Raw genomic sequence first — 24,306 nt, 5'->3', positions numbered from 1 at the left:
TCCTGTTGTCCAATCAATTCAAAATTTTGCACACGTACTCAGATTAATTGGCTCTTTTAAAGCAATTAACATTTTGTATGGACGGCTTATTATTTCAATATTTATTTGGGTACGTCAAAAACGCCGCGGTCCCAAAACTCTGGAATCGTCTCGCCCAATAAGCAAGGCGCCACGTGTCGAAATCAAGATGTCGTCCACTTCCCCTTGTCCAATCGAGTTATTTATTTTTTAGTGCACTTTAAAATAAAACCGTTTAAAAAACGCTTTTTTTAAGGAGTTTATTATTCAATGTAGCACCTGCCATTAGGGATTGACATTAATTGTGACTTGCCTTGTAATTATTTGCTATCCTGTGTACTCTTGAGTGGCTTGACAGGGCACAGATTTCAAGGCCGCCACCAATGATTCAAGACTGCCATTTAATTACCTGAGTGGTAAACACGGCAACAATTAAGATGGCTTCGGGGAACATAGGGTTGGCCTCTTTGGTGCCAGCACTTGACGAGGTGGCAAGGTGAGAGCACCGCGCGCACTTACGAACACCACATTTTATCCAATCGAATTATTAAGTGGATCGCCGTTCTCAGTGCATCGTTTTCAATAAGCACAAGTGGATTGTCGACCTGGAAGCATAGGTGACATCACGTAGTAAAGACAATTTTAACTCCTATTAAAATCTGAGTGTAAAGTAAGGTAAACGTAAGTATTCGTGTTATGAACACAGGGTTTAAATGTTCAAGTAAACCTAAAGTAAATCTAAGACTAAAGTTCTATATTTTGCTCATGTTCATGAAAATATGCTGTCGCCAAGGAAGTTCAGATACGAGGGAGTGACATGGGAAGGATATAGATTCTGTCTACTGATGACAGTCAAAAGTATTTTATTGGTGTATTGTCCCTGTGTAATTTTGTCACGCTCTGACATCTGTAAGGGAGGCCTGAAGGGAGGCGTTTGCAGCTTGGGTAAGGCTTATCCTTCAAGCATCAGTTTTAAATCTTGACTTAAAGCTTTCATAACTGCAGGAATTCATATTCTTTGGGTCTTTCGGTAAAGCCACGTAGATAGAAAATTTCCAAATTTTGGGCAGCATTTGATCAGTTTGGCATGTTTTCAATTCCCTAACAGCAATACAACTTTATACTAAGATTTAACTGCTACTGGATTATCTTTGTAAGGGTTATCATGACCCTTTCTATAGATCGATGGACGGAGCTTAATGCAATTCATGCTTTTTAACCTGAGTGGAAAAATAATGAAAAAAGAGAAATGCTAAGTAATTATTTTATGACCACTGTTGTAGATCCACGGGTGAGCACAACCTACTTTCCTATACATTCAGGTTTTTTTTAATTTATAAGATATCTGGGGATAAATTTAACCTTGGTTGCCAGATTACATTTTTGCAATCAATTTGAAGTAATCTATAACTTGCATAGAATTCAATGCAAATTTAAAAAACTCAAGCAAACAGATGCAATTTTATCGTAATGGTAGAAATGTGCTGGTACGGCATGGCTGCTTTGTCTTAAAATGTTCTCTGCTGTTGTGTTTCTCTGCATGGTCAGGGCTACCCAGGAGGAGTATCCCACATTGGTCCAAAAACCCAGACGCATTCTTTGTCGATTTATAGAACAGTATTTAACAAACATCAATGTCGGTAAGTTTTTTTCAGAATTTTTCTCTGCGCTTTCAGACATCTATTTGGACGTTTTTTTTCTGCTATCCCCTTTGACTTTTATGCTGCATGTCACCAAGTGGCTATTTGGGGACAGTTGGTCATGTCTAATCTGTTGTTCATAAGAATATCGTGGTATTCAGAGCTGTTCTTTCTAATAAAATAATGTCAATAAGGCTTCAACAACAGACGTGCACATCGGTGGTACTTTGTGCCTAAGGGAAGAAACGCTTGACAAGCCTGAGAGGATGACCCCCATGCTGATGAAGCGATGAGTTCAGCTCATGTGCACGAACGAGATGATTCTGGTATCACAGGACTGGGGGTGGAAACTGCATGGGAAGGCCTTCATGCAGAAGTATATAAATCTTGACAGTATTGCATTACTAATTTTATTGATATATTTTTTCTTTTTTTAACAGTTGCACATGAACTTGGGGAGAATATTGGGAGTCAACAGTGTGCTATGCTTTTGAAATTCATCAAGCACATAGTCCAGTCCTCCCCACACATGTTTGTGAATCCAGGTCTTCCTGCATTGGCCTCCACCGACCTCGGGAATGAGATGGCTTCAGGTTCTAAAGGTATGATTGTAGTTAAGTTTCTGAAAATCAACCAACCGGAAGACAGTTTTTTGCTCTGAACACAATGATTTTCCTCCATGCCTTGTGATTAATAATGTTGAGTGGCCTCAAATGAAGTGAAACCATTACAATTAAACACTTTTTTTTTAAATTGTCATCCATCATTGATACATAGAAACACTGTAAATAATATTTAATAAAAGAAATGTGATTGAATGAGTCCCATAATATTGCTGCACTTTATATTGCATTGGATCAAGCTGAGAATCCTGTGCAGGAAACGCATGTAACAGCACAGTAAGTTGATCTGGGAAAATGAATTCAGGCCCTAAAAGTAGTCTACTTGTATAATTGATCTCGCACCCGAAACAGGAATATTGAAGAATGAGAGGCTTTAATGGACAATTATTGCAGCTTTCAAATATTTTTTTTAATATATAGTTCACCAAGAGTATACCTTGTCATGTTGTTTGGCTGGTAGAGTAGTGCATTGTAACCTGCGTGAGTGTGGTGCAGACTTCTGCAGCTGGATTGTACTGCGGCTTCTGCGCATTCTGGCATCGGGCGCGTGCAGCGTGCTACATGGCAGTGTGATGGAGGCGGTAGCGTTGCTGCTGCATGTTAGCCGACTGCCAGCCGTGACACTTTTCGCACAACTCTGCCTCGACATTCTTGGCCTCATGAGAGACCTTGCGTGCATTTTGCGTCAGCAGCTCGACTCACCGGTACACAGTGCCTGGAAGCCCTCATTGCACCCACACGCAGCTTTGGTTGCAGATTACATTTCCCCTCTTAGCTGCTTCTGTTGAGAAGAGTAAATGTCTGCAGTAGATTTTAAATATTTTATACTGGACCTTGTCTGTAAAATTTCACGCTTCATTCCTCGACAAAATGCCACTTTACCTAAAGGAAATCCTATGACTGGCTCAGGTAAGGGGCCATCCATTTAGTATGTACGCATTGAGGGGGGAGGGGGGGTTAACCCAAATGCGTACGCTTGCGTATAGGGGTTCCACTGACAAAGTACGTACGCATAGGAAACGGGGGGGGGGGGGGGGGGGGCTGTGGACTACCTGTTTGCTTAAACACGTTAATATTAATCCTTGATCGTTTCTGCTAGAACTTAAAAAATAGTGTTTTACCTTCATTATAAATTAAGTTTTCATTTATTAACTGACCTTGTCCTTGGCATACATCAATATTCATTTCTTCCATGCTTATCGCTGCATTTCTGTCAATTATATTGAATACGTAAAAAGCAAAAATAGCATGAAGAAAATATCAAATCCACAATTTTATTTAAGCTTATTTGAGATACCATGGACAGAAGTCCAACAAAAATACAATAAATATTATTAGAGTTGAATAAATGGCTCTTGTGGGATATTTTGCATATTAGGGCACTGAGCCAGCAAAGCTAATATCTTGGGTACAATGTTTGGCTGAGTTACTAAAGTGTACGTGTTAAACTGACAAAACATTAAAAAAAAATGTAACGTTAATTTGGCCCACCAAATTGGAGGGCGCAAATGTATTAATCCACTCTTATCAGATGACTGATATGTGGTGTGCTATTGTTTCCAATGTTTGACAGAGCTAGAATTAGTTCTGTGGTGTCATTTCATTGCCATTTTCTCACATGTAGAACTCTTGATAAATAAGGGATTCTGTATTGTGTATTTTAACGCAACTTTTTTATTTATAAAAATGTAATTAATTTAACTCTGGATTTTACCTACTCTTTTCCAAATTGTTTTTTTTTTACCAAAAATTAACCTGATATCTTGAGTTATTGAAAATATGTCATTTTGATTCAGCACCCTTAAAAATAGTTACAACTTTATTTTGAGTTAAGTAAAAACTACTTTAAAAAAATTAGTTGCATGTCTTTCACCAAGTTTTTAAATCTCAGAAGTAGAATAAATCTAAGTGACAAAAAAGTTTAATAAGATGCTTTTATTGTTGCTGTCATTTGTGACCATGCTGAGACCAACTCAGTGCACATGAGAACTATGTTTAATCACAGGTACTGCTTGGATTCGAAGCATAGATTCCAGAAGTGCTGGGGCAGTACTATGACAGCAACCTGGCCATTTATATATGGCATATATCTTAATTTGGTGATTGCTTTAATGCCACTTTGAATTACTTTTGTAACCCATAGATGGATGTCACACCTTGGCCCGTGACGCTCGTCGGGAGGTTTGTAGTGGTCCCAACGGACTTCCTGCAGGAGGCGTCACTGCAAGTTGACTCCCACAGCAGTCTGGAGCTTTTTCAGATATCTCTTACCAAGCTGGTGCTACCCATTCTTCCGGACATTGCCCATCTGCTAGATGGTCATTTGCCTGAGCTGTGGGCTGTGGCATGCTGCCAGCTGCAGATGGGCCGACCGCAACTGAAAGCAATTTCCATGACAGTTCTCGCTCAGCTGACAGAGATGGAAGGGCCTTCGCATGAACATCTGAAGGACTTTTTAGTGGAGATGCTGGTAGGCGTGATGGAAATCCTTGCTGACAGGAAGGTGGAAGAACGGGATGAAGATGCATCCGTAATGGAGGAGCCGTTCATGCAGCTCATGGCAGCCATCTTCCCATCGCAACGTGAGAGCGAGCGAGAGCAATATTGCCCCCCCGAGTGCCTCGACTGGCTCATTGATAAGTTGAGGGACTTTGTGAGTAGGAGGCCTCTGCTGCAGGTGAAAAGCTTGGCGGTCCAGGCAGCATTGTGTGGCGTGGTCCAGCACGTGCTTTGTTGTCCTCCGGCCGAATACGAATGTGCTGACCGCATAAGGCGCGAGAGAGTGGTGGTCATCTGTGCACACCTGATTGGAGTGCTTGGTACTTTTACATCACAGAAGGTATGTTGATATTTACACTGTAAAGAGTAAACTCGAGTAAAGTTTTATTTGCAATGTAATGTTTAAAAAGGTATTTCTAGGGACAGAACAGAACCTTGACAAGATGCAATGATAATTTATTCAAGTTAGGAAGACTCGACCCTGGTATATACACAAATGCAGGGTATGTACATTCAAATATATCTCGGCTTGGCTGTTTACTAACGGATTTTGGAAAGTAGGTTTTTTTCTAAATATGCATGTATATTAAATACACAAGCAGGATTGGTAAGACCAGAAGTTATTGCGATGTCAGCATCATGGTAGTATCTGGAGGGTTTACTGACAATGCTGTTGATGTCAACAAACCCATTTCTGCCAGATTTATCAGCTGTTCAGCTGTGGCACAGCTGACCTCCAAAGTCTGCTCTAATAGTATTCCATCATCTGGCTTTGAAAGGCTTTTTCCTTTGCTTGCTAACCTCAAGGTTGTCAGTGCAATGCCTGCCTTGGTAACCTACCTGTCTCTTCGGCACATACTCTCCAACCTACACCATAACATCTTTTAAATAAAAATGTGTAAGTGACAGCCCTTCCCCAGATTTCTGAATGTCGTTTGCACTTCACAGCATTTTATCAGGTGCTTGGTCATGGCCATAATGCATGAACTTGGTGTCTTGAGCGAAGAAAACGTGTGGCAGGATACAGACCACAGTACCGAGCCAAGATCAGAAGTTCTTGGAGAAGAGATACATGGCAATGATCAGCTGGACTCTGGCCCCGCAAGGAAGAGGCCTTGCCTCGACAGGTATGTGAGTTGACGTGAATCTACTAAAATAAGCAGGGTCCCACTTTTCTGCAGGTGAGCTTGCCATCAGATAGGTGCTGTATTACTATGGTTTAACAAAATGTATTTCTTGTGTCTCAATGTTTAGTAGCACTGCTACAGCACACTTTTCTCTAAAGTCGACAGTTTAAGAAGAGTGATGCAATTGTGTTTCCTATATAAAAAAAAACACTCTTTTGTAAGTATAACAGTTATAGAATATTAAAAAATAATGCACAGAGAGCAGACAATGTAAGGTGTATGGCCACTACAAGTGATTAATGGGACGGACGTGGATGTTGATACTTCTACATAGAATACAAATGTTCTCTGAGCCTTGGCTTGGTTTTTTGCCATCAGCAAGCAGACAGACAACGGTGAGGTACAGAGCGGCCTGCTGCACAAGCTGCAGGAGCGTCTGGGGGTACTGCTCACTCAGCTGAAGGACAAGTCACTCCCAAACACCTTGGATCAGCTGGAAGGAGTGGCCACCATTGTGCATGTGATTGCACTGGTCTGTGCTGGTGTTGCCCGCTTGGTGCCAAATGTCAGGTACCTATTAAACTCTGATACGTTTTGAATATCAGGCAGGTGCTTTGTTTAATGTTCTAAAACTCTTGTCGTAGTCTATCAGTGATGTTCAAATACTGGGAAGTATTATGAATAACACTTCATATTTATTGAAGCCCATTTGACAATATATACTTCCTCCTGGAAGGTTTTGTAAACTGTTTAGACCTGTGAATTGTTGGAGCTTTATTTGAAGTGTATTTCAGTAGATTTGAAAATGGGGCACTGCAACATGAGATTTTTTGTTAAACACTTGAGCTAATCTGGAAATACATGTAGCCCACTTCATAGCAGTCAAACCTTTAGCAGGAATATTTAACTGTGTGAAGCCTGTTATATAATTGAACCTTATGGCGGTACCCCAGGGTACCATAGTACCCCGGCTCTCACATAATGTCCGTGATGCAGTCATTTTTAGTCTGACTGTCGGCAGTGCGGCAATTGACTCATCTCGATGAGCTGTACACGATGCACTATGGTGCGGTGCATACAAGCATTCAGGGTTTCAGCGCAATCGTCCTCGCTGCGTTTCAACATCGCGGAGTAGCACCGATTTTCGGATTGATTGGTACTCCAGTCGTGGAGTTAAATACACCCCTGGAAAAAAAGAGGTCAGAAATAAAATATTGAATTGCCTCGGCCATTTTGTATTATTTGGTACCCCGGGGGTACTGCCATAAGGATCTTTTGTAGTAGTTTCAGAACGGCAGTCTTTGAAAAATGTAAAAGTTGTTCACAATACCAAATTGTAAACTATACTTACATTAATCATATCAACATTTTGGAATATTATCTTCATCCATTTTCCAACCACTTTTCTGTATTTACTTGAGAAAATGTGCACCTTCAAGTCACTAAATGGATAGGAGTAAGAAGAGGGTGGGAACATGTAATGGGAAATTTAGGTGGTGAGGAAATGGGAGTGGCATATATGTTATGGAGAAATGGGTTTTCCTGGCTATGGATTAATACTTGTTGAACTTCTTTTGCACCGTACATAGCCATCTGTGCTAATCGGAGATCCTGGGGAAGGACAACAAACTAAACACAAAGTAAAACCGGCACGGCTCTAGCCTGTTTGGAACAGATAGTGCAACAAAGTTCGAGTCTTGTCTGGTTTTGCCTTACAGGGATCCTCTCAAGGAGGTGCCACGGTCAGTCGTGGATAGGATGTGGATCCCATGTACGGAGATCCTCACGCAGGTGGTGCAAGTGCTGATGGCTCACTTGGAGGGACTGACTATGGGTCCCTGGACTGAGCAATCACTTGCAAGGGTTATCTCCATCATCGATGGGTTATTGCTCATGCATGGTATGAATAGCCTTCCTACCATATCCCACTTTGTGTCATGGCCAAGTAAATGTTTTATGCAAGTTTATCAATTGTGGTACTTAGTTGCAGCGGGAGAGGCAGGTTTCTTTACCTTATAATTGAGTGAGGATCCATTTGGACAGTACGAATTCATGTGAGGAGACCTGATTTCCTTGCATTCACAGATTGATAATATTCATGGCTGATGATGGCTGATTCTTGAACACAATGCATAATGTATTCACACTGCCTTGCTCCTTCCGACTGAATTTCAGTTCACTGTACGATGTTTTCTACTGATACCCTGGAGCATTTGTGCTGGGTCCTGTCCCTGCCATGGGTGCACAAACGCAAGGAGAAAACTGAGGTCGCCATGAAGAGTATACAGGAGATGACATCTCTTGGGCAGCGACTGGAGGCTGCCTTCAGTGAGTTCACCTACAAGACTCACTCGTCGCAGATTTTAGCTTCACCGTGAAGTATGCTGTCCTCCACAGCTGCCAGTGGAAGCTTGTGGCCATATTTGAGGAAGCAGTAAATTATGCCTTGGATTTTCTCAGCTCCAGATCCCTCTTGGCACAAGTGTTTTTTAGTTTAAGAATTGGAATTCAGTGGCATTCACACTTTCAGACCATCATACCAATGGAGTCATACCAGAATTCTATGCAGTTCTTCAAGAAAACGTGTGTTTTAGAGCCCGGTATTTGAGCTCATAATTGTTTTACATGACCGAATGATTCACATTGTCATCATTGCACATTTTAACTGAAACTGGAAAACCTTAAAGTTCAGCCTTAGGCCAGATCTGTCACTGAATGGCAGTTTCTTATTGATCTTGTTAAACATCTTCTTGATTTGAAGTTTTCATGACTGCAGGGTTCTTTTGGTAAAATAAATTAAATTACGACGTTTTGGGCGCAACACAAGCGTCCGTCATCAGATGGGACAACCACAGCAAGAAACAATTGCTGAAGTGGGCAAAAGAGCTGCTGTAACAAGAGGCTATATAGGTAAGAGAGGGGGGAGGAGCCAGGGAGGAGAGAGAGGGGGGTAGGGGGAGTGGAGCGCTGCCAAGTGAAGCGCTGCTAGAAGGGAGGGGGGTGTGGGCTAGGGGGAGTGGAGCGTTGCTAGAAGGGATTAAAGGGCGAGCATGGCAAAATGCCGGGGGGTGGGGGGGGAAGTGAGCGGGGCTGGGAGTGGGAGGCTGAAGCATCTTCAGCGCTCCACTCCCCCTTCCTCACACCCCCCTCTCTATCGCTCCTCCCTGGCTGCTCCCCCCTCTCTTACCTATATAGCCTCTTGTTACAGCAGCCCTGTTGCCCACTTCAGCAATTGTTTCTTGCTGTGGTTGTCCCACCTGATGACGGACGCTTGTGTTGCGCTCGAAACCTCGTGATTTAATTTATTTTATACCTACGTGACTTTACCGAAAGAACCAAAGAGTAAACATCTTGGTTTTTTTTATTCAAGTAGCTGCAGTGATGTAAAGGTAGCTGTTAACATTACAAAAACTTGTAGAAAGCAAAGTATTTTTACATGAAAATAACAAATCACTGGCATGTTTTAATAATAGTTTGTGGTTCCTCGCCCATCAGAGTTCTCTCTACGAGAGGCCGTGAATAATGTCCGCATCACAAGTTAAAATTGTTATTGTATTGTGCTTGCCACTTTTCAGATTTGCCTATAATGACATGTTGATTTATGCCTGTGCTCTGCAATTTTCTATAGTATATTTTGGCAGGGAAATTAGCACAAAGTTGGTCACGAATTCTTGTCTTCCGAATGTCTCAGTATCTGTAGTGATAAGTCATAACATTCCATTTTTTTGAATTTAGTAACTGAAACTTATTGGTAGTGTGCTTGCCATTGTTCATATATGCATATAGTTGACTTTTTGATTCATGCATGTGCTCAGTATTTTTTATAAAGCTCATCTGGCAGTGAAACTACCACACAAAGTGGGTAATATTGGCTGCAGGATTTTCTATTTAAAACTGGTTGAAAATAAGTAAAAAAAAATAAGTTGACAATGGGTGGTAGCAATTGAGTACAGTTTTTATCTTGTTTGTGTATCCCCAGCACCATGCTTGCGAGCACGCTGCTTGTGCCTGCTTGCACTGCTGCCCATTGACATAAGCTCAAGCTGGCGCATGGTGGTGCTGCAGTTGGCATCGGAGAGCTGCGCAGACGAGGAGCGGGCAGCCGCGGTGTGGGCTGGCCCAGTGCTCCTGCGGCAGCTGCTGGGCCTTAACACTGCATCTGGAATCGTCCATAGTGTGTTACAGTGAGTAACAACAAGAATGCTCATTTTTTTCTGAATTCTACATTTTTATACTTTAATAAATTCTGAACTCCAAAGTTTTCACCATGTGGCATCTGATATTGCCCAGTTTTAACTCTGAGAAAAAGCAACTAACTGGCCAGAGTTTCTAACAAATCAGGGGAAATAGATCATCATGGAAAATACCAATGATAATATACCTTGCCTTCGTTTTTATTGTCTACTAGCCTTTTGCCCGTCCAAGGACGGGTGTATTGCAGTAAATCTGAAACTTACAAGCGAAAAGCAGACCGCGACGTGATATTCATTGCATGAATTGGTGTGCAATTTGTAAGGCTGTGGTGACAGACTTATTTCATTTTAAGGTTATAATCCCTTGTTCATCATGACGTCCTTTTTACTTTGTCTCAAAAGCGTTACGGAGATAGCGTGACATGAAGGTTCTGCCTTTGTAGTGAGGGTTGTGAGTTGACGCCGAGGAGGAGGGAGGATGCGCCTCGGCCCCCCATGTGGAGTGACGTCACCCGCTAATTATTAATGGAGGGTGTCCATTTGGAGGACATCACCTTGTAATGATTATTAATGAGGGGGGCTGTTCGACGTGCAGTAATGTCACGAGCGGTGCACACAGACATTATTGGCTCATAGTAGGTAATAATGGGGGGGGGTGTCCATTTGGAGAACATCACCTGCTTATGATTATTAATGAAGGGGGGTGTACGATGTGGAGTTACATCACTTGCGCATGATCGTTAGGGGGGGGGGGGTGGGGGAGTACCCCATATTGAGTGACGTCACCCGCTCATGAGTTTTAATGAGGGGTGTACATTTGGAGGATGTCACCTGCTCATGAATATTAATGAGGGGGGGGCTGGTCGATGTGGAGTGGCGTCACGAGCGTTAAGGACAGACATTCCTGGGTGATTAGAGTAGGTTTTCCACAGCTATTGTAGTGACCCATTGTATTCATTTAGGTCTTCTCCTTGTTCACCGATTTCTCAGATCCCATATAAACCTTTCAGGTGCCAGTCCTTTTCCATTCTAACCACTTCTACCCACGCAATGCAATATCTTTATCCTAATTACATAAACTTTCTTTCCACTTCATCATTAACTTTTTATTTGCTCTTCCTATCATTCCTTGATATTCCTAGATATTTTGCATGCATCTATGTTCAAAGCCTTTCGACTACTTGATTGGTTAAGCTCAAAAACAACACGAAGCTGACATGTTTTTTCTAAAATGGTAATATTAAGTAATGCACAACACCTTGCAATTCCTTACAGGTGAGTCACGCTAAATGGCTGTTACTGATCTATTACATAATTGCATTCACCCCCACCTTTGCCTCTGATCTCGAATCCTGATGGGGTTCAACAATGATGATGTCATCCTACACTATTTAAGACCGGAAGTAGGTGGATGGCTTCACTATTTTGGCAAATCGCCCGAAGATGCTGGATGTAATTTCCAGCGAAACGTCGTACTCAAATTGTAAATGTTGTGGATCCACTCTTCAACACACCGGTGGGCTAAAGTAGTGAACTATTTGTTGTCAACGTGACACATTTTTTGCTGATTGGCCGTGTCGGGTGGTGGAGGGTTGCGACACATTTATAAATAACGCGATCTAACCCAAATACCTTTATTATGGTGAAATATATCTAATCAACAAGGCATGTTCAATGCACATGTTGCATTAGCATGAGTTTTGATGGACTTTAGAAACCACTGAAAGACTAGACAGGTTAACTAAGGTTAAGACATGTTTAAGGATTAATGTGTATATTTCGATTTAAAGCTTTCGTGACTGCAATGATTCATCTTCTTTGGTTCTTTCGGTAAAGTCACGTAGAATGAGAATAAAATAATAAATTGATAAAATAAAATAATAAATTTATCAATTTATTAATTTATTATTTATCAATTTATTATTTTATTCTCATTCTACGTGACTTTACCGAAAGAACCAAAGAAAATGTGTATATTGCTGCACAGGTCACAAAGCTGAACTTTAATAAGGCAACTAGAAAAAAAAAACATCTCACCCTGAAATATAGATAGATGTGGAGAGTGATAGGAAGGTACTGGCAGTATCAATGAAGCTACGTTGAAGTCTAGAATTGCAAATGTCAATAAAGCATTACCTCATCAAGAAGAGGAGGTTATGATAAGTGGAGCATAAACATAAAATGCCGCATTCAAATTGCATATATTTACCATTAAATATTGGTCCTTGGAGTAAAATTGTTCAAAAGTTTGCAAGATTTGATATTTTTTTCTGCATGAACTAAGCCATATTAAGAGACATCCGTGCCAACTTAGTTGTGCTTACAGGTACACTTAAAGTTCTCACTCTGAAGGATGGTAACATTAAAAAAATACTTCATTTCTCCATTGTTGCTTTGACAGGGAAAGACTGACCGACCCATCAGATGCAGTGCAGAAGAAATTGGCAGCTGCCATTGGCCCTCTGGCCTGTGTGCTGGCTGGCTGTTCGAGTCTGCTGTGTCGACCGTTCACTGCTGCCCTTAAGAGCACAAGTGAATCGGCCATTGGTGATGAGCTGCTGTGCCACAATTTTACACTTGGCTGTGGTGGTGGTGGTGGCAGCTATGGTAGTGGAAATGGAGGGGCGCAGCCCAAATGCAGTGGAAGGATATGCTTACCAGCTTCTACCTTAACGCCATTTCTACTATTGCTTCAACCCAACACTGCTCCCGAGGTCAAGCTTGGTGCGTATGGAAAGGGTGTATAAAAAGTCAAATTTTAAAGGCGTTTTAATGTTTCAGTGAAAACTGATTTTTAATGATGGAATGGAAAGTAATGGTAGTTAATATTCATGAATTCTCAATTAGCTGATGTCAAAATATTCCTACAATATTTAGTGATGTTTTATGCTAATCAGGCCTTGTACTTTGGAACACCACAGGTATTTAATTTCAAAATTTAGTTTGTTTTAAGGTGCTATGGATTATATTTAGACTCAGTTGATGCTCAAAAGTAGCTTGGTGGTTCAGGGATCGGAATACCGAGCCAGCATCGCAGAGGCCTTTGATTCAATTCTGGGTAAGTGTGGTCATTTAAGCCTCCATTACCCGAACAGCGTGGGGAGTCCCTCATTCAACAGTGAATTAACAAAGGACTACATAATTTAACACCTTGACCATGCTCTCTCCAGCATTCATTGGCAGCCTGCCCCAGCTGCTGGTGCACATTGATATGCGTGGCGGTGATGGCAATGGTGGAAGCAACTCAGATGTACTGGACATCATGGACTCCTGTCTTGGCCTAATGGAAAACAAGGATCTGGGGGTGAGGATGAGCTTCAGCCTGGCTGTGCGACACCTCATTGCTGTACTCGGACCTGAGGACACAGCGAAGCCCAGCCCCTGCAGTGAGGTGAATGGGCGTGCATGTACAAATGAGACCAAATTTGGCTGGGTGTGTCGAGTGATCACAATGCTGACCTGTAATTGACTGGACAAGGATGTAATTTTGTTGGCTCGTGCAGAGATGGAGCCGATATGACACTCATATTAACTGGGTATTTAGGAGTAGGTTTATAACTGGCTATGAGAGATCGGATAGAGATAGTACATGTAACAATTTATTTTTTAATGCAACAAAATGTTGCTTACCTGACAATGGTGGTGTTGCTTCTTGTGGTTGGGTGAGTTTGAGTAACAATGAGGGTATGCCGGGACTGTATAATTCCACACACATACCCATAATTCCCAAACCGCGCAGCCCAAGGATTTACTTTGCGTTCAACCACTCAGAAACCTCGTTATAACGGGTGCTTTCCACGTTCTGCGACAAGGATCAGATTCTTGGTTTAGACTGGAGGAATCTGATGAGTTATTAAGCTCTTTCACAGATGCTTAGTAGGGTGGAGTTTTCCCTAATAGAATAACTGTTATAACAAAAACGCTTTGTGTGAAAAAACTTTAAGCGAGGACTTACTATATTTTAAAATAAAAGGATACCTCAGGAACAATATAATGAATATGAAAATAAGGGAGATTTGAGAAAAAAGCAAGTTAATGCAACACAAAAAGTAAACATACATGAATTTATATAATCTGAAGGTGTTTGTAAAAGTTTATTATGCCAATAAAAAAGGATATGCATTATCACTTGTAGTTGTGCACAGTTACTCCATGTGTTTTTTAAGTAGAATACTCTTGATAGCATATCTTTAGAAAGAAGGTGATACGTTTTTAAGCCAGCTGATCAGTGGTTATTTAGTGATATGTAAATGCTGTTTCTCTGTGAAGTTGCTAATCTCCAAGCTGAAAATGGCCTATAAGAAGGCCAAGTTGGCACGAGATGAGAGTCTGCGCACCACCCTGGCGCTCACCACGGGGCAAATCAGCAGGTAAGTACCACAGCTGACGAAATACCAAATAGAAAGTGAGAAATGTGGTGTGATGATCAAGTATGCTTGTATTTCGGTGGCTTCAAGCTACAATGTGGATCATGTAAAATATATGTTGACTGCAGGACAATGAGGTGGTTCAGAAGGTGTGTTTTATAAGACTGAAGCAGGAGTTTTAAAGTGCTCCCTTTACATGCCTGCATTTTTCTCTGTACCCCTTCTTCCTCCCAAATTCAAAAGTAATGGGAAGAATTTACTCAATGTACATAAAGCAGGACTGTCCTGAAATGTGAAACTGAGTGATTGACAATAAAGGAGTCAATTACAATATTGTATTGATTAAATTACCTAATCGATGTATTGTCCCCAGCTGTATACAAAATACAATGAGGCTTGTGTTTACAAAACAATGCACTTTACATAACATTTAAATGTAACGGCATCTCAAGACGCTGTACGTGTCTGTAAATGCAGAATTTAAAAAAACACAGCGAGATGTGTGTGCATATCTTGCGTGCATTTCAGCATTCGGACGGGAATGCTACTCAAACGTGAGATGGCCTTTTTTTACATGGTTGGCTTTGGTGCTAAAAATAGTTATGTTAAAGTGCAATGAGGAAGGGGCAGACCAGGGTATACAGTGAGAGTAGCCTGCGTGGTGAATACACAGTAATTAATCACACCCACTATACGTACAAAAAACATTAAACAGTACATAATGAACAAAGAAAATTTTAAATATAACACTTAACCACTAAATAATCCACATAACATTATGCTTAATATGAACATAATGATTACTGCATAAACACAACATGGTACAAATGACAAAAGCCAAAATCATTTTGAATATCAAATAAGCATTGAGGCAGTGCTCACCTACTGTTTACAGTCCTCAACCAATCATGCAAATTCCATGTTCGTATGGGGGAGGTGAGTTTCAATAGGTCAACAACTGTTGATTGTACAACTTACATCAATACAATTAACACTACATAAAAATACAGTTCACAAAATACCACACATAAAAAATACAATACAGACTTTACCCAATAATAACATGATACATAATCACAACTCATGATATTTAATAAATGTAATCCACAATAAACTCAAATCAAAATATCCAAATAGATTTTTAACAACTCCATTTGTAGCTTGCTTATTTGAAGAGTGATACCCCTTGGGATCATAATACCACTGATAATAATGATGGTAGTGATTTTGATGATGGTATTGATATCCGTCGATTGTCATGATGCAACTGCTGATGTGGATGTGTTACAGGGTTGCTCAGGGGCGCAGTGTTTTGCTGTGCATGGTGCTGAGCCTGGTGCACAGCGTCACATCTAAGTGGCCCCTGGTGGCTGCCACAGCACACGGCCAAATCCGCCAGCTGGCCAGTGTGCGAGGCATCTCCCCGCAGGCTTTGTTCAGCCAGTTCAAGAAGCCCATATGTCAGGTGAACATACTCCCAGCCCTCTAGACTGGTGATAACCTGTGAGCGAGTGAGTTCGTTTTTTATGGGAAGAGTAGTATTGCTGAATTACTATATTAAAATGTTAGGTAATGGTCCAAGTTAAACCAGATTCTGAGTCCGTGCCATACATTGACTTTGAGGTTAGGGTCACTTCAGTGGATCACATGTAGATGATGCCATTAGGTGCATGAAATACTCGGATGTAGGATAACATTTTTTGTGTGAGGCAGTAAACCAAGTAGGTTTTATGCTTCATGATATTGTCATTATCTGGGTATTTCTCTTTCCTGCAAATGACTCAAAAAGTAATTGACCAAATAACATGGTTTTAGTGCCCATGCATAATCCATCCACAATGTTAATATTATCGGTAATTTATGTTAAATCTCTGATAATGGGAAGCGTTACAAATCAGGCCTGTCTGCACAGATGTTCCTGGATATAACGGCTGCAGATAATAGGTGTTTTTAATATAATATAAGTACTTTGAAGGCATAATTAGTATTCTTTGGGTTTCATAGAAATAGACATTCGAAAAGGAAAGCTAGAATTTATAAGATTTATGGTTTCATAGAAATGCGTGAGACTCGACAAGCCCAAACCAAGGCTTATTGCCAATTTTTGGATTGGGTTAAAATGTCCTAAGGCTCAAGGGGCAAAATGAGATACAGTTGTGATTTTTAGGATTCAGTAGAGTATTTCAATTGAGCATGACATTTAGTGGAATAGCACGCAATATTTTAAAGTAAATTTTCTAATTGAATGTTTAAAACAGCTGGAGAAATGTCCCACTGGCTTAAATAGCTGTTTTATTTAGGATATTGTTATTGACCATCCCTGGCTCTGGCTAAATACATAACCAGGTTCAGATGGCTTTGTTTAGCCTCATAGTTTCAATAAGGAATGGCTACATCTGCTACCTTTTCATGTTATTATTAATAACGTGGTTTTGCTTTATTCTGTACATTTATATCCCTTAGTATGTGGAAAAAATAGAAAAAATGCACATGCAAATTGACAACACGAAAATCCACAAATATAGTTTGTCATAAATATACTGTTCATACTGCCTCCTACAGGCACACATCACAATCCTGCAGGTGGATGTCAAAACACAAATCATGCATAATTTTCCAACACTGCCTCCAGGAATTCATCATTGCTAAATACATCCCTGATTAAATAGATTACAATTTGTGTGAACTTAAGCTGCAAATTTTTGTGATGTTTTTTATTGATAAAATCCATGTCATTTAAAATCTATATATGTCGTGAAAATAAAATGAACAGTCTCTAAAAATGTCGTCAGCTTGTCACCCGCACCCTCTAAATTATGCTATGGCACAAAGGTGAGTATTCTTGTCTGCCAGTTGCTCTGCCCATGTTACTCTGCCACTGCTCCTAAAAAGAGGCCTCCTTTCTTCTGCCCTCACCTCTCGGTTGTGGCGTGTGCAGTTTCTGGCCAAGTCGATGCATGACTCTCAGCAAACTGCCAGCTCGGAGCCCTTGCCCGAAGAGCGAGAAGCCTCCCCAGATGTCTTGTCTGAAGTGGCCAGCGTGTTTGACTTTCCTGATCTCACCCACTTCCTAAACGTAAGGGGAATCTGTCGTGTGGTCTTAAGAAGTTCCTTGAGCAGCAGCCCATTGCGCCGAGGACTTTAACACATTTTGATTAAACAGTGAAATTGCTGAGTGTCATTTTCGTTATTTTAAACCTTTACTTGCAATAAAAATACCATGGTGATTTTATGTCTATATAAATAAGCTGTGTAGTATTATTTGTATTGCTGTTGGAGCATAAAGGAAAAAAATTGTTGAACAAAGATTGTGTAAAAGTGTGTGGTGGGGTTAAAATTAAGTCGGTCAAATTAGATCATAATATAACAATAGTACATAAGGATTTGGCATGTCATATTCAAAACGCACTTGTAGTCCGTTGATGGATGTAAAGATGTGAGAAATAAAGTAGGGTTTCTTAAAGGAGAGAACTGCACTTATTTGTATACAATTTATTCGTGGAAGACCTTACAGTTTGCTCTGTAATTTACACTAATTTTAAAGTATTTTCTCATAAGCAATTGCATTAATTTTATTAATTATATTTTGTATAAATTGAGAATTTTAAACCCAGAAATATACTAGAAACCCAGAAATAGACTTTGATAAGGGGTTGGGGGTTTTGTGAGATTAAGTCAGAGATATAAGAAATATAAGACCATTTAACATCTTAAACATATATTCAACTTTGCATTCAATAGATCAGAAGATCTTAGGATTTGTGTCATCGCATATTATACAGGTTCCAGCAAAGGTAGCCAACTTATACGAATACTGTCCTGACATTGTTGCTCTCGTTGCAGAAGACGTTGCGTTATCTGCTCACGTTCCTGGTAGCGAAGGCGACGCCTGCATCCGCAACGCTCATGGGTCTGCTGGCACAACAGCTTCACTTAGGCTCTCGTGAGGCTCTGCTCACCAACTTCAAGTATATTTTCTCTCACCTGGTGTGCTGCTGCTCCAAGACTCAGCTGGAGGCTGCTCTGCTGTTCGTGCAGGTCGGTGTTCTTCATTGCAAGGCCTGCGAGCCACTGGCGGCCCCTGGTGGCCATTAGTGTGGCCCCTGGCGTGCGGCCCCCGACAAAACACAAATGTGAAACACCCCATGATGCTGTCAAACCCAGTGGTTTCAGATGTGTGGTGGCCTTCATACTGAAGATTAGTGAAAAACACTGGTGCAGGTGTAACCCACGTCACTCCCTACTTTCATGCTGTCCAGGGGCTGGGTTTATAATTTACGCTATCCAACTAAGATTGAAAGTGTTAATGCATGACTAGTGTCTGTCCATCTGTCCTGTTTATGTATAAAGGAGGCAATAATTTTAAGCTGATTCAGTACGAACTAAGCTTTATCATAACATTGCATTGCTATTAGAGACTCATCTTGGCTAAAAACAGTCAACTTGATCTAAAGGATTATCCATAATTCACCAATATAACACATTAAATGAATTGGCATCTTTTGCCATTGCGTGACATCATAAGTTGAGGCTAATAACGTTGCTGAAGAGTGAATCTGGTCTGCCCTGATTCCCTTGCACAGAAGGTGCAATGACCCAGGCGAGGAAATAAAGAAAGGCATCCCTGATCCTGGAGCCCTGTGTCAAGTTTATACATTATTTTTGAACAAGATGACGTTATCTTATGTGTGATGTAATCTCATTTGCAATTAACTACAGCAATTACATTTAAATGCATTCGAGGCCTAGTTCTCTCCAAAACTAGGCCTGCCTCGCCTGGTTTCCCTGCCTCGGTGTTTACGTCTTTCCGGGAAAGGGAATCATGGCCATGCCAGTTTAGGCCCAAGTCAATATCATCATCATAAACCATGATCTATACACTTCTGGATGAAGCGTCCAAGATCTTAACTGATGGGGTGCATTTCGGGTGATTTAGTCATATGTTTTCTATATTAATTATTACTGCAATTTGCACACTATCTTGTCCACTCGTTGGCTGAGCAGAAGGAGACAGAAATTGAGCTTGGCAGCCTCCTGCGGCAGGACTTCCAGAGCCTCCACAATGAGTTGCTGCTGCGGCTGGGCGAGAGTTACCGGCAGGTGTTCAACGGACTGGCCATGCTTGCCTCTTTCTCGTCCTCGGAAGCTGCTCAGCATGTGTGTGGTGATATCTCCTCATCTCAGCAAATGGTGCGCTTGTACGAATGCATGTATGCATACATGCATGCGTTCACATATAACCTATACCCATATACGTGTAGGCACACAGGGGTGTGCAACTAAGTGTGCATTCACGGACTTAGTGTAATTTGATGAAAAATAAACACATGCATACACGTGCACACACAATCTTGTATATTTAAAGATTAATTGTGAACAGAGAAAGGAATTCAAGTCTTTGCAGCGCTTGATTTAGTTTGAGTAAGGAATGGCCAAGAATCTAAATTGTTAAATAGCTTTCTTTTTAAGTAAACACAAGAACTGAGTTGGCTCTAAGACATAGATATATGGAGAGATGCAAGGCAGAGAGATTTACACAGGGTCAGAGACGATGAGCCTTGCCTCCCCCGCCTTCCACTCTACCCACACTGCTAGACACTACATGGAGTGTCGAACATTTTCTTTGTCAAGGATGCTATGTATGTTAGGGCATACCCGAATGTTACTGATACAAGAACAATCTGAAGATATCATCGCCTAAGCCATTGATTTAACTACACCCTCTGCCAGATCCCATAGCTGTTGCCAGATAACCACATGTGACTTATTTGCTCCTAGTGATGACAATTAAAAATGTATTGAAAAAGAGAATAGCTACCAAAAAACATAACTATAGCATGTGTTAGAGACCTAGATATCAATTCTCCATTTTTAAGACCCATATGTATCAATAATTTAAGATTTTTGTCGATGGAAGTATAGATCACATAACTTCTTCTGAGACTCCTTAAAGTAATCTCTTTTGGCCACAAAGGTGTTGCATTTTTACACACATCATGCTATATCGACGCTCATTGTATGGTCGTCAAAACATCATTTTTAATACCAAATTAAGGATCAAATGTATTGATATTATTTTTGTGCAGGTATTGTTAATCAGGTACTATGACCATCAGCTCAATACACTTGATCATTTTAGCATGGGTGGCTACCCCGATAAAGACCCAGGATCTTAGTTGTGCTGGTCCGGTGGTCTGACTCAGCCACCACCTGTCCATATTCCATCCGCAGCTGTTTTATACAGTCATGGACATTTCCAATTTTTCACGAATTAATTGTGTATGATCCTCTATCTACATAGTCATTTGACCTCATTCGGCTACTCTCTCACACTTCAGTGATTGATAATTGAATCCTAACATTCATTATGAACTTTGTACGTTTCCACATGATGCAAAGTTGACACTAATTCTTATTACTTTCACTCAGATGTAAATATTGTTTGTATATTACCACTTTTGCCAAGGCGTGCCTGTTGAGAGTTCTGTGTTTTGCACCTGGGCATGCAGGCCGAGTACTTGCAACCCCGGCTGCTCGGAATTCTGGCGTTTTTCAACCTTCAGCTCCTGAGTTCTGGGACCAGCATGGAGGACAAGAAAAAGGCCAGTGGGGCTATAGCCCACTTCAATGCTTAACAGCAATCCAATGAAATGAAGGCCAGATGGGACCACTTTACTTGTGGTTGATTTGGAAGGCACTCTGACATTTTTAGCAAAGATGAAATCAAAATAAATATTTAACAATTGCTAAAACTCTTTTTGTGTAAAATTACCTTTGTCACAAATTACGTAACCTGTGACACCCTCTATTAATCCCTATTAAATTACCACTTTAAAGGAAACTGCAAGCTGCTAAACAAATTGGTGCTTTTTCTTAAACAAAAACACCATGAGTTTGCAGTGCGATAAGTGAATACGGAATAAAACAACTATATCTAGGATTTATGCAACTCTGGCTATGGTGGTTGTCACAGATCACTGATGGGTTTCATGAGTTTTAACAGGGCAGGGAAGTTTAAATGCCTGGGACCGTGAAGGAAGGAATAAGGGTTGGGACAGGCTCAAACACATTGTCGCAGGGAAGTAGGAGGAAACAAGACGAGCGGTGACTACACCACATGAGAATGTGTTTATATGGGCTTGTGTGCGTATCTGATTAATACAAATAATTATTTGTATTTCCGAATGTGTTTGTGTGTGATTGCATATATAGTCTGTTTATGTATGTTTGCGGAACAGTATTGCAGTGAACCTCAGTTACCTGAGTTCAGTTCCCGCTCAAGACCAATACTAGTGATGATTATCTGAACCAGTCCTGGGCCTCCCTTGGGTCGACTCGGCCTCAAATTCCTGTTGCGGTGTGTAAACATCGCAACTAGCTATACAAAGGTGAACAGGCGTGGTGTTGGCCCACCCACCCCCTCGTGTGCCATGCCGGCCTTCATAGGTGCTTGCTAACAGCACTTGCCCCAGAAGTCTGTTAAGATTATATGAGGGATTTGTTTCTCCTCTAGGTTGACTAGGCTTCGAAAAGTGCCTGGTGTGATGTATATATGTGTCTGTATTTATATAAAATTTGCTTCCCACAACTGCAGTGTTGGAGTTAACTGCAGTGTGTGACTTGACAGACGCTTAACAGCCTGATGTCCCTGATGGAGCTCATGGGCTCTAAACACGTGACGTCCGTACGGGTCAAGATGATGACAACCCTACGAACAGGGCTGCGCTACCAGGACGACTTTCCCAGGCTCTGCTGCAAGTGAGTGGTGCACAGTTGTTGCTTTATGTTTTATTCACAATGATAAGCAGGGCTTCATGTAATTTATTTTTATTAAATGTTCGGTCTTAATTATGTCATTGGACAATTTTCATACTTTTGAGAGATATGCTTTGGCCAAACTAATTGAAAAACTAGGTTTATGATTTATCTTTTGGCAGGCGCTAAGACCATCAGGTTATTCATGACAACCTGAATGTATCTCAGTCTTTCCAAGTGATATATGTATGTGGACCTATCGCACATAAGTATTTAACAGCCTAAAAAGACTTCCCATTGTCCTGCAAATAGGTGGCGCTGTGGATAATAACCAGTGCAGTAAATACGGCGACCTAAGTTGATATTAAAACCGGTTCTCCCCCCCCCCGAAAGCAGATGCGGATTCATACCAATACGCATTTTTCAGTGTGATGAAATATAGTCAAACAACCCCTTTGGCTGAAAAGGTGTCGGCACATCTTTATCCAGCAGTGGAGTGACAAAGGGCTATACATCATTTGTTAACATCTTGACCATGCTCTCTCCAGCATTTATTGGCAGCCTGCCAGAGCTGCTGGTGCACATAAATATGGGTGGCAGAGATGGTGGAAGCAACTCGGATGTACTGGGTTCTAGCTGAACTCGGCACAATCTTCTGTGTGCCATACCATCTGTAAAAGTGTTCGCCAGTTGTATAATCAAACTCACAAGTGGGGATATAAGTGTACATGACTTGTGGTTGTATTGCAGGGCATGGGACTGCTTTGTACGTTGCCTGGAACTGACATGCCTAGGCCCCCTGCTGAGCCAGATCACTGTGGCCCTGCTCCCTCTCATGACACGAGAGCCCAAGAACGTGGCCTGCATTTTCCACTACATGATTGTGGAGAACAGGTAAGGACCGCTGTTTTGGAACAGCTTTGCAAAACTCGAATGTGTTATTGTGGACCATCTTGTGTAAGTATCGCACCTCCAATGAGCATGGTTGGCTATGTACGGTGCAAAATAATTTCTATATACATGCATAGGTATAGTGTGTAATTCAGTGTTGGAGATAGTGATGTTTATTCAGTGAGCTATAAAGTTTGGAAGAATATTAGATTGAGGTGGGAGTAGTCAGGCTTGAAAGTGTCAGAATCTCTGTTATGAAAGCTGGAAATAGGGAATGAGAACAAATTAATCTTATTTTAGTGCACTTGTCAATACCAATTTAGGAATAAATTTGATCCCCCATTTGTAAATTTGATAGAAAAATTATCTTAAGCTCTACAAAAGAAGAGATTTGATGTGAAAATAATGAGGAAGAGAAGTAAAAGAGAGTAATTGGGCAAAGACTATGTGAAAAAGGATAGATGGAAAAAAAGCCATTCAAACATGATAACAGTGTTGTATGGCTCAAAGTAATGTGCAATTCACATAGAGTGTACCCAGTTCCGAAGGTATGACATGCTGTTCAAATGTCTTAACAATGTTGGATCAAGCCTATTTCATGCTGACCTAGAATCCAGTGTCCATTTTGCATCTTCCAGAACCTTTTGGTCATGCTACCACAATATTACTCTGGTTTGGCATTCAAGACTGTCTGTCCCATTCATTCTGGCTTTGGGCAGATCGCTATAAAATCTGGTTCCACTTGTTAGAATGTACTGTTGTTCGTGTGTGGAGTGAATGTTTACAGCGTCGTTTGTTTATTTCATGTCTAACAGGAATGCAGTGCAGGATTATCTGCATGAGGTGTACTTCATGCCAGACCATCCTGACTTAGGCCCCATCCTGGATGTGCTGAATGCATACAGTAAGGTGGGATACACAAAAATAAACACTCCTTTTTATTAGCTTTTTATATTACTATTACATATGCTGTGATTGAACATACATGTCCTGTAATTTATTGACTCCTTAATAACACCTGAGGTAGTGGGGCTGATAATATCACCAACTAAGGTGGTCTTAATGCTGATAGCTGCATCGTGAAATTTATTTAGGTTGGGGGAGTCCCAAGCCTGATTAAAATTATATTTGCCACTACATAAGTGGTTGGCTAGGAAATGACCAGGCTGAAACCATCAAACTCTACACCTGGG

At 41.0% G+C, this 24,306-nt stretch overlaps 1 protein-coding gene across 7 annotated transcripts in view; it reads left to right on the top strand.

The window, feature by feature from the left end:
* The window catches only part of ATR (ATR checkpoint kinase), a 67,776-nt gene that overhangs the window by 4,164 nt on the left and 39,306 nt on the right, over nt 1-24,306 (top strand). For 4 of the 7 annotated variants that reach the window (XM_076066710.1, XM_032953905.2, XM_032953901.2 and 1 more), the window contains exons 2-22: nt 366-514; nt 1,567-1,658; nt 2,099-2,260; nt 2,777-2,985; nt 4,425-5,120; nt 5,729-5,907; nt 6,286-6,477; nt 7,626-7,807; nt 8,083-8,235; nt 9,887-10,091; nt 12,502-12,824; nt 13,271-13,491; nt 14,370-14,470; nt 15,758-15,932; nt 17,406-17,543; nt 18,311-18,505; nt 19,472-19,657; nt 20,977-21,069; nt 22,095-22,225; nt 22,973-23,116; nt 23,929-24,022. In XM_076066710.1, coding sequence (XP_075922825.1) covers nt 456-514; nt 1,567-1,658; nt 2,099-2,260; nt 2,777-2,985; nt 4,425-5,120; nt 5,729-5,907; nt 6,286-6,477; nt 7,626-7,807; nt 8,083-8,235; nt 9,887-10,091; nt 12,502-12,824; nt 13,271-13,491; nt 14,370-14,470; nt 15,758-15,932; nt 17,406-17,543; nt 18,311-18,505; nt 19,472-19,657; nt 20,977-21,069; nt 22,095-22,225; nt 22,973-23,116; nt 23,929-24,022 — 3,930 coding nt within the window. In that variant the 5' untranslated portion in view covers nt 366-455. The remainder of the gene's footprint in view (nt 1-365; nt 515-1,566; nt 1,659-2,098; nt 2,261-2,776; nt 2,986-4,424; nt 5,121-5,728; nt 5,908-6,285; nt 6,478-7,625; nt 7,808-8,082; nt 8,236-9,886; nt 10,092-12,501; nt 12,825-13,270; nt 13,492-14,369; nt 14,471-15,757; nt 15,933-17,405; nt 17,544-18,310; nt 18,506-19,471; nt 19,658-20,976; nt 21,070-22,094; nt 22,226-22,972; nt 23,117-23,928; nt 24,023-24,306) is intronic. The other 3 variants (XM_076066711.1, XM_032953904.2, XM_032953903.2) reach the window with 1 other exon arrangement.

This window comes from Petromyzon marinus, chromosome 13, assembly GCF_048934315.1.
Source record: "Petromyzon marinus isolate PM22_M1 ecotype Great Lakes invasive population chromosome 13, UKy_Petmar_22M1.pri1.0, whole genome shotgun sequence".
NCBI classification, from domain to species: Eukaryota; Metazoa; Chordata; class Hyperoartia; order Petromyzontiformes; family Petromyzontidae; genus Petromyzon; species Petromyzon marinus.
Note: the sequence above shows the minus strand (reverse complement) of the source record. Positions and strands in the feature narration are given on the sequence as shown.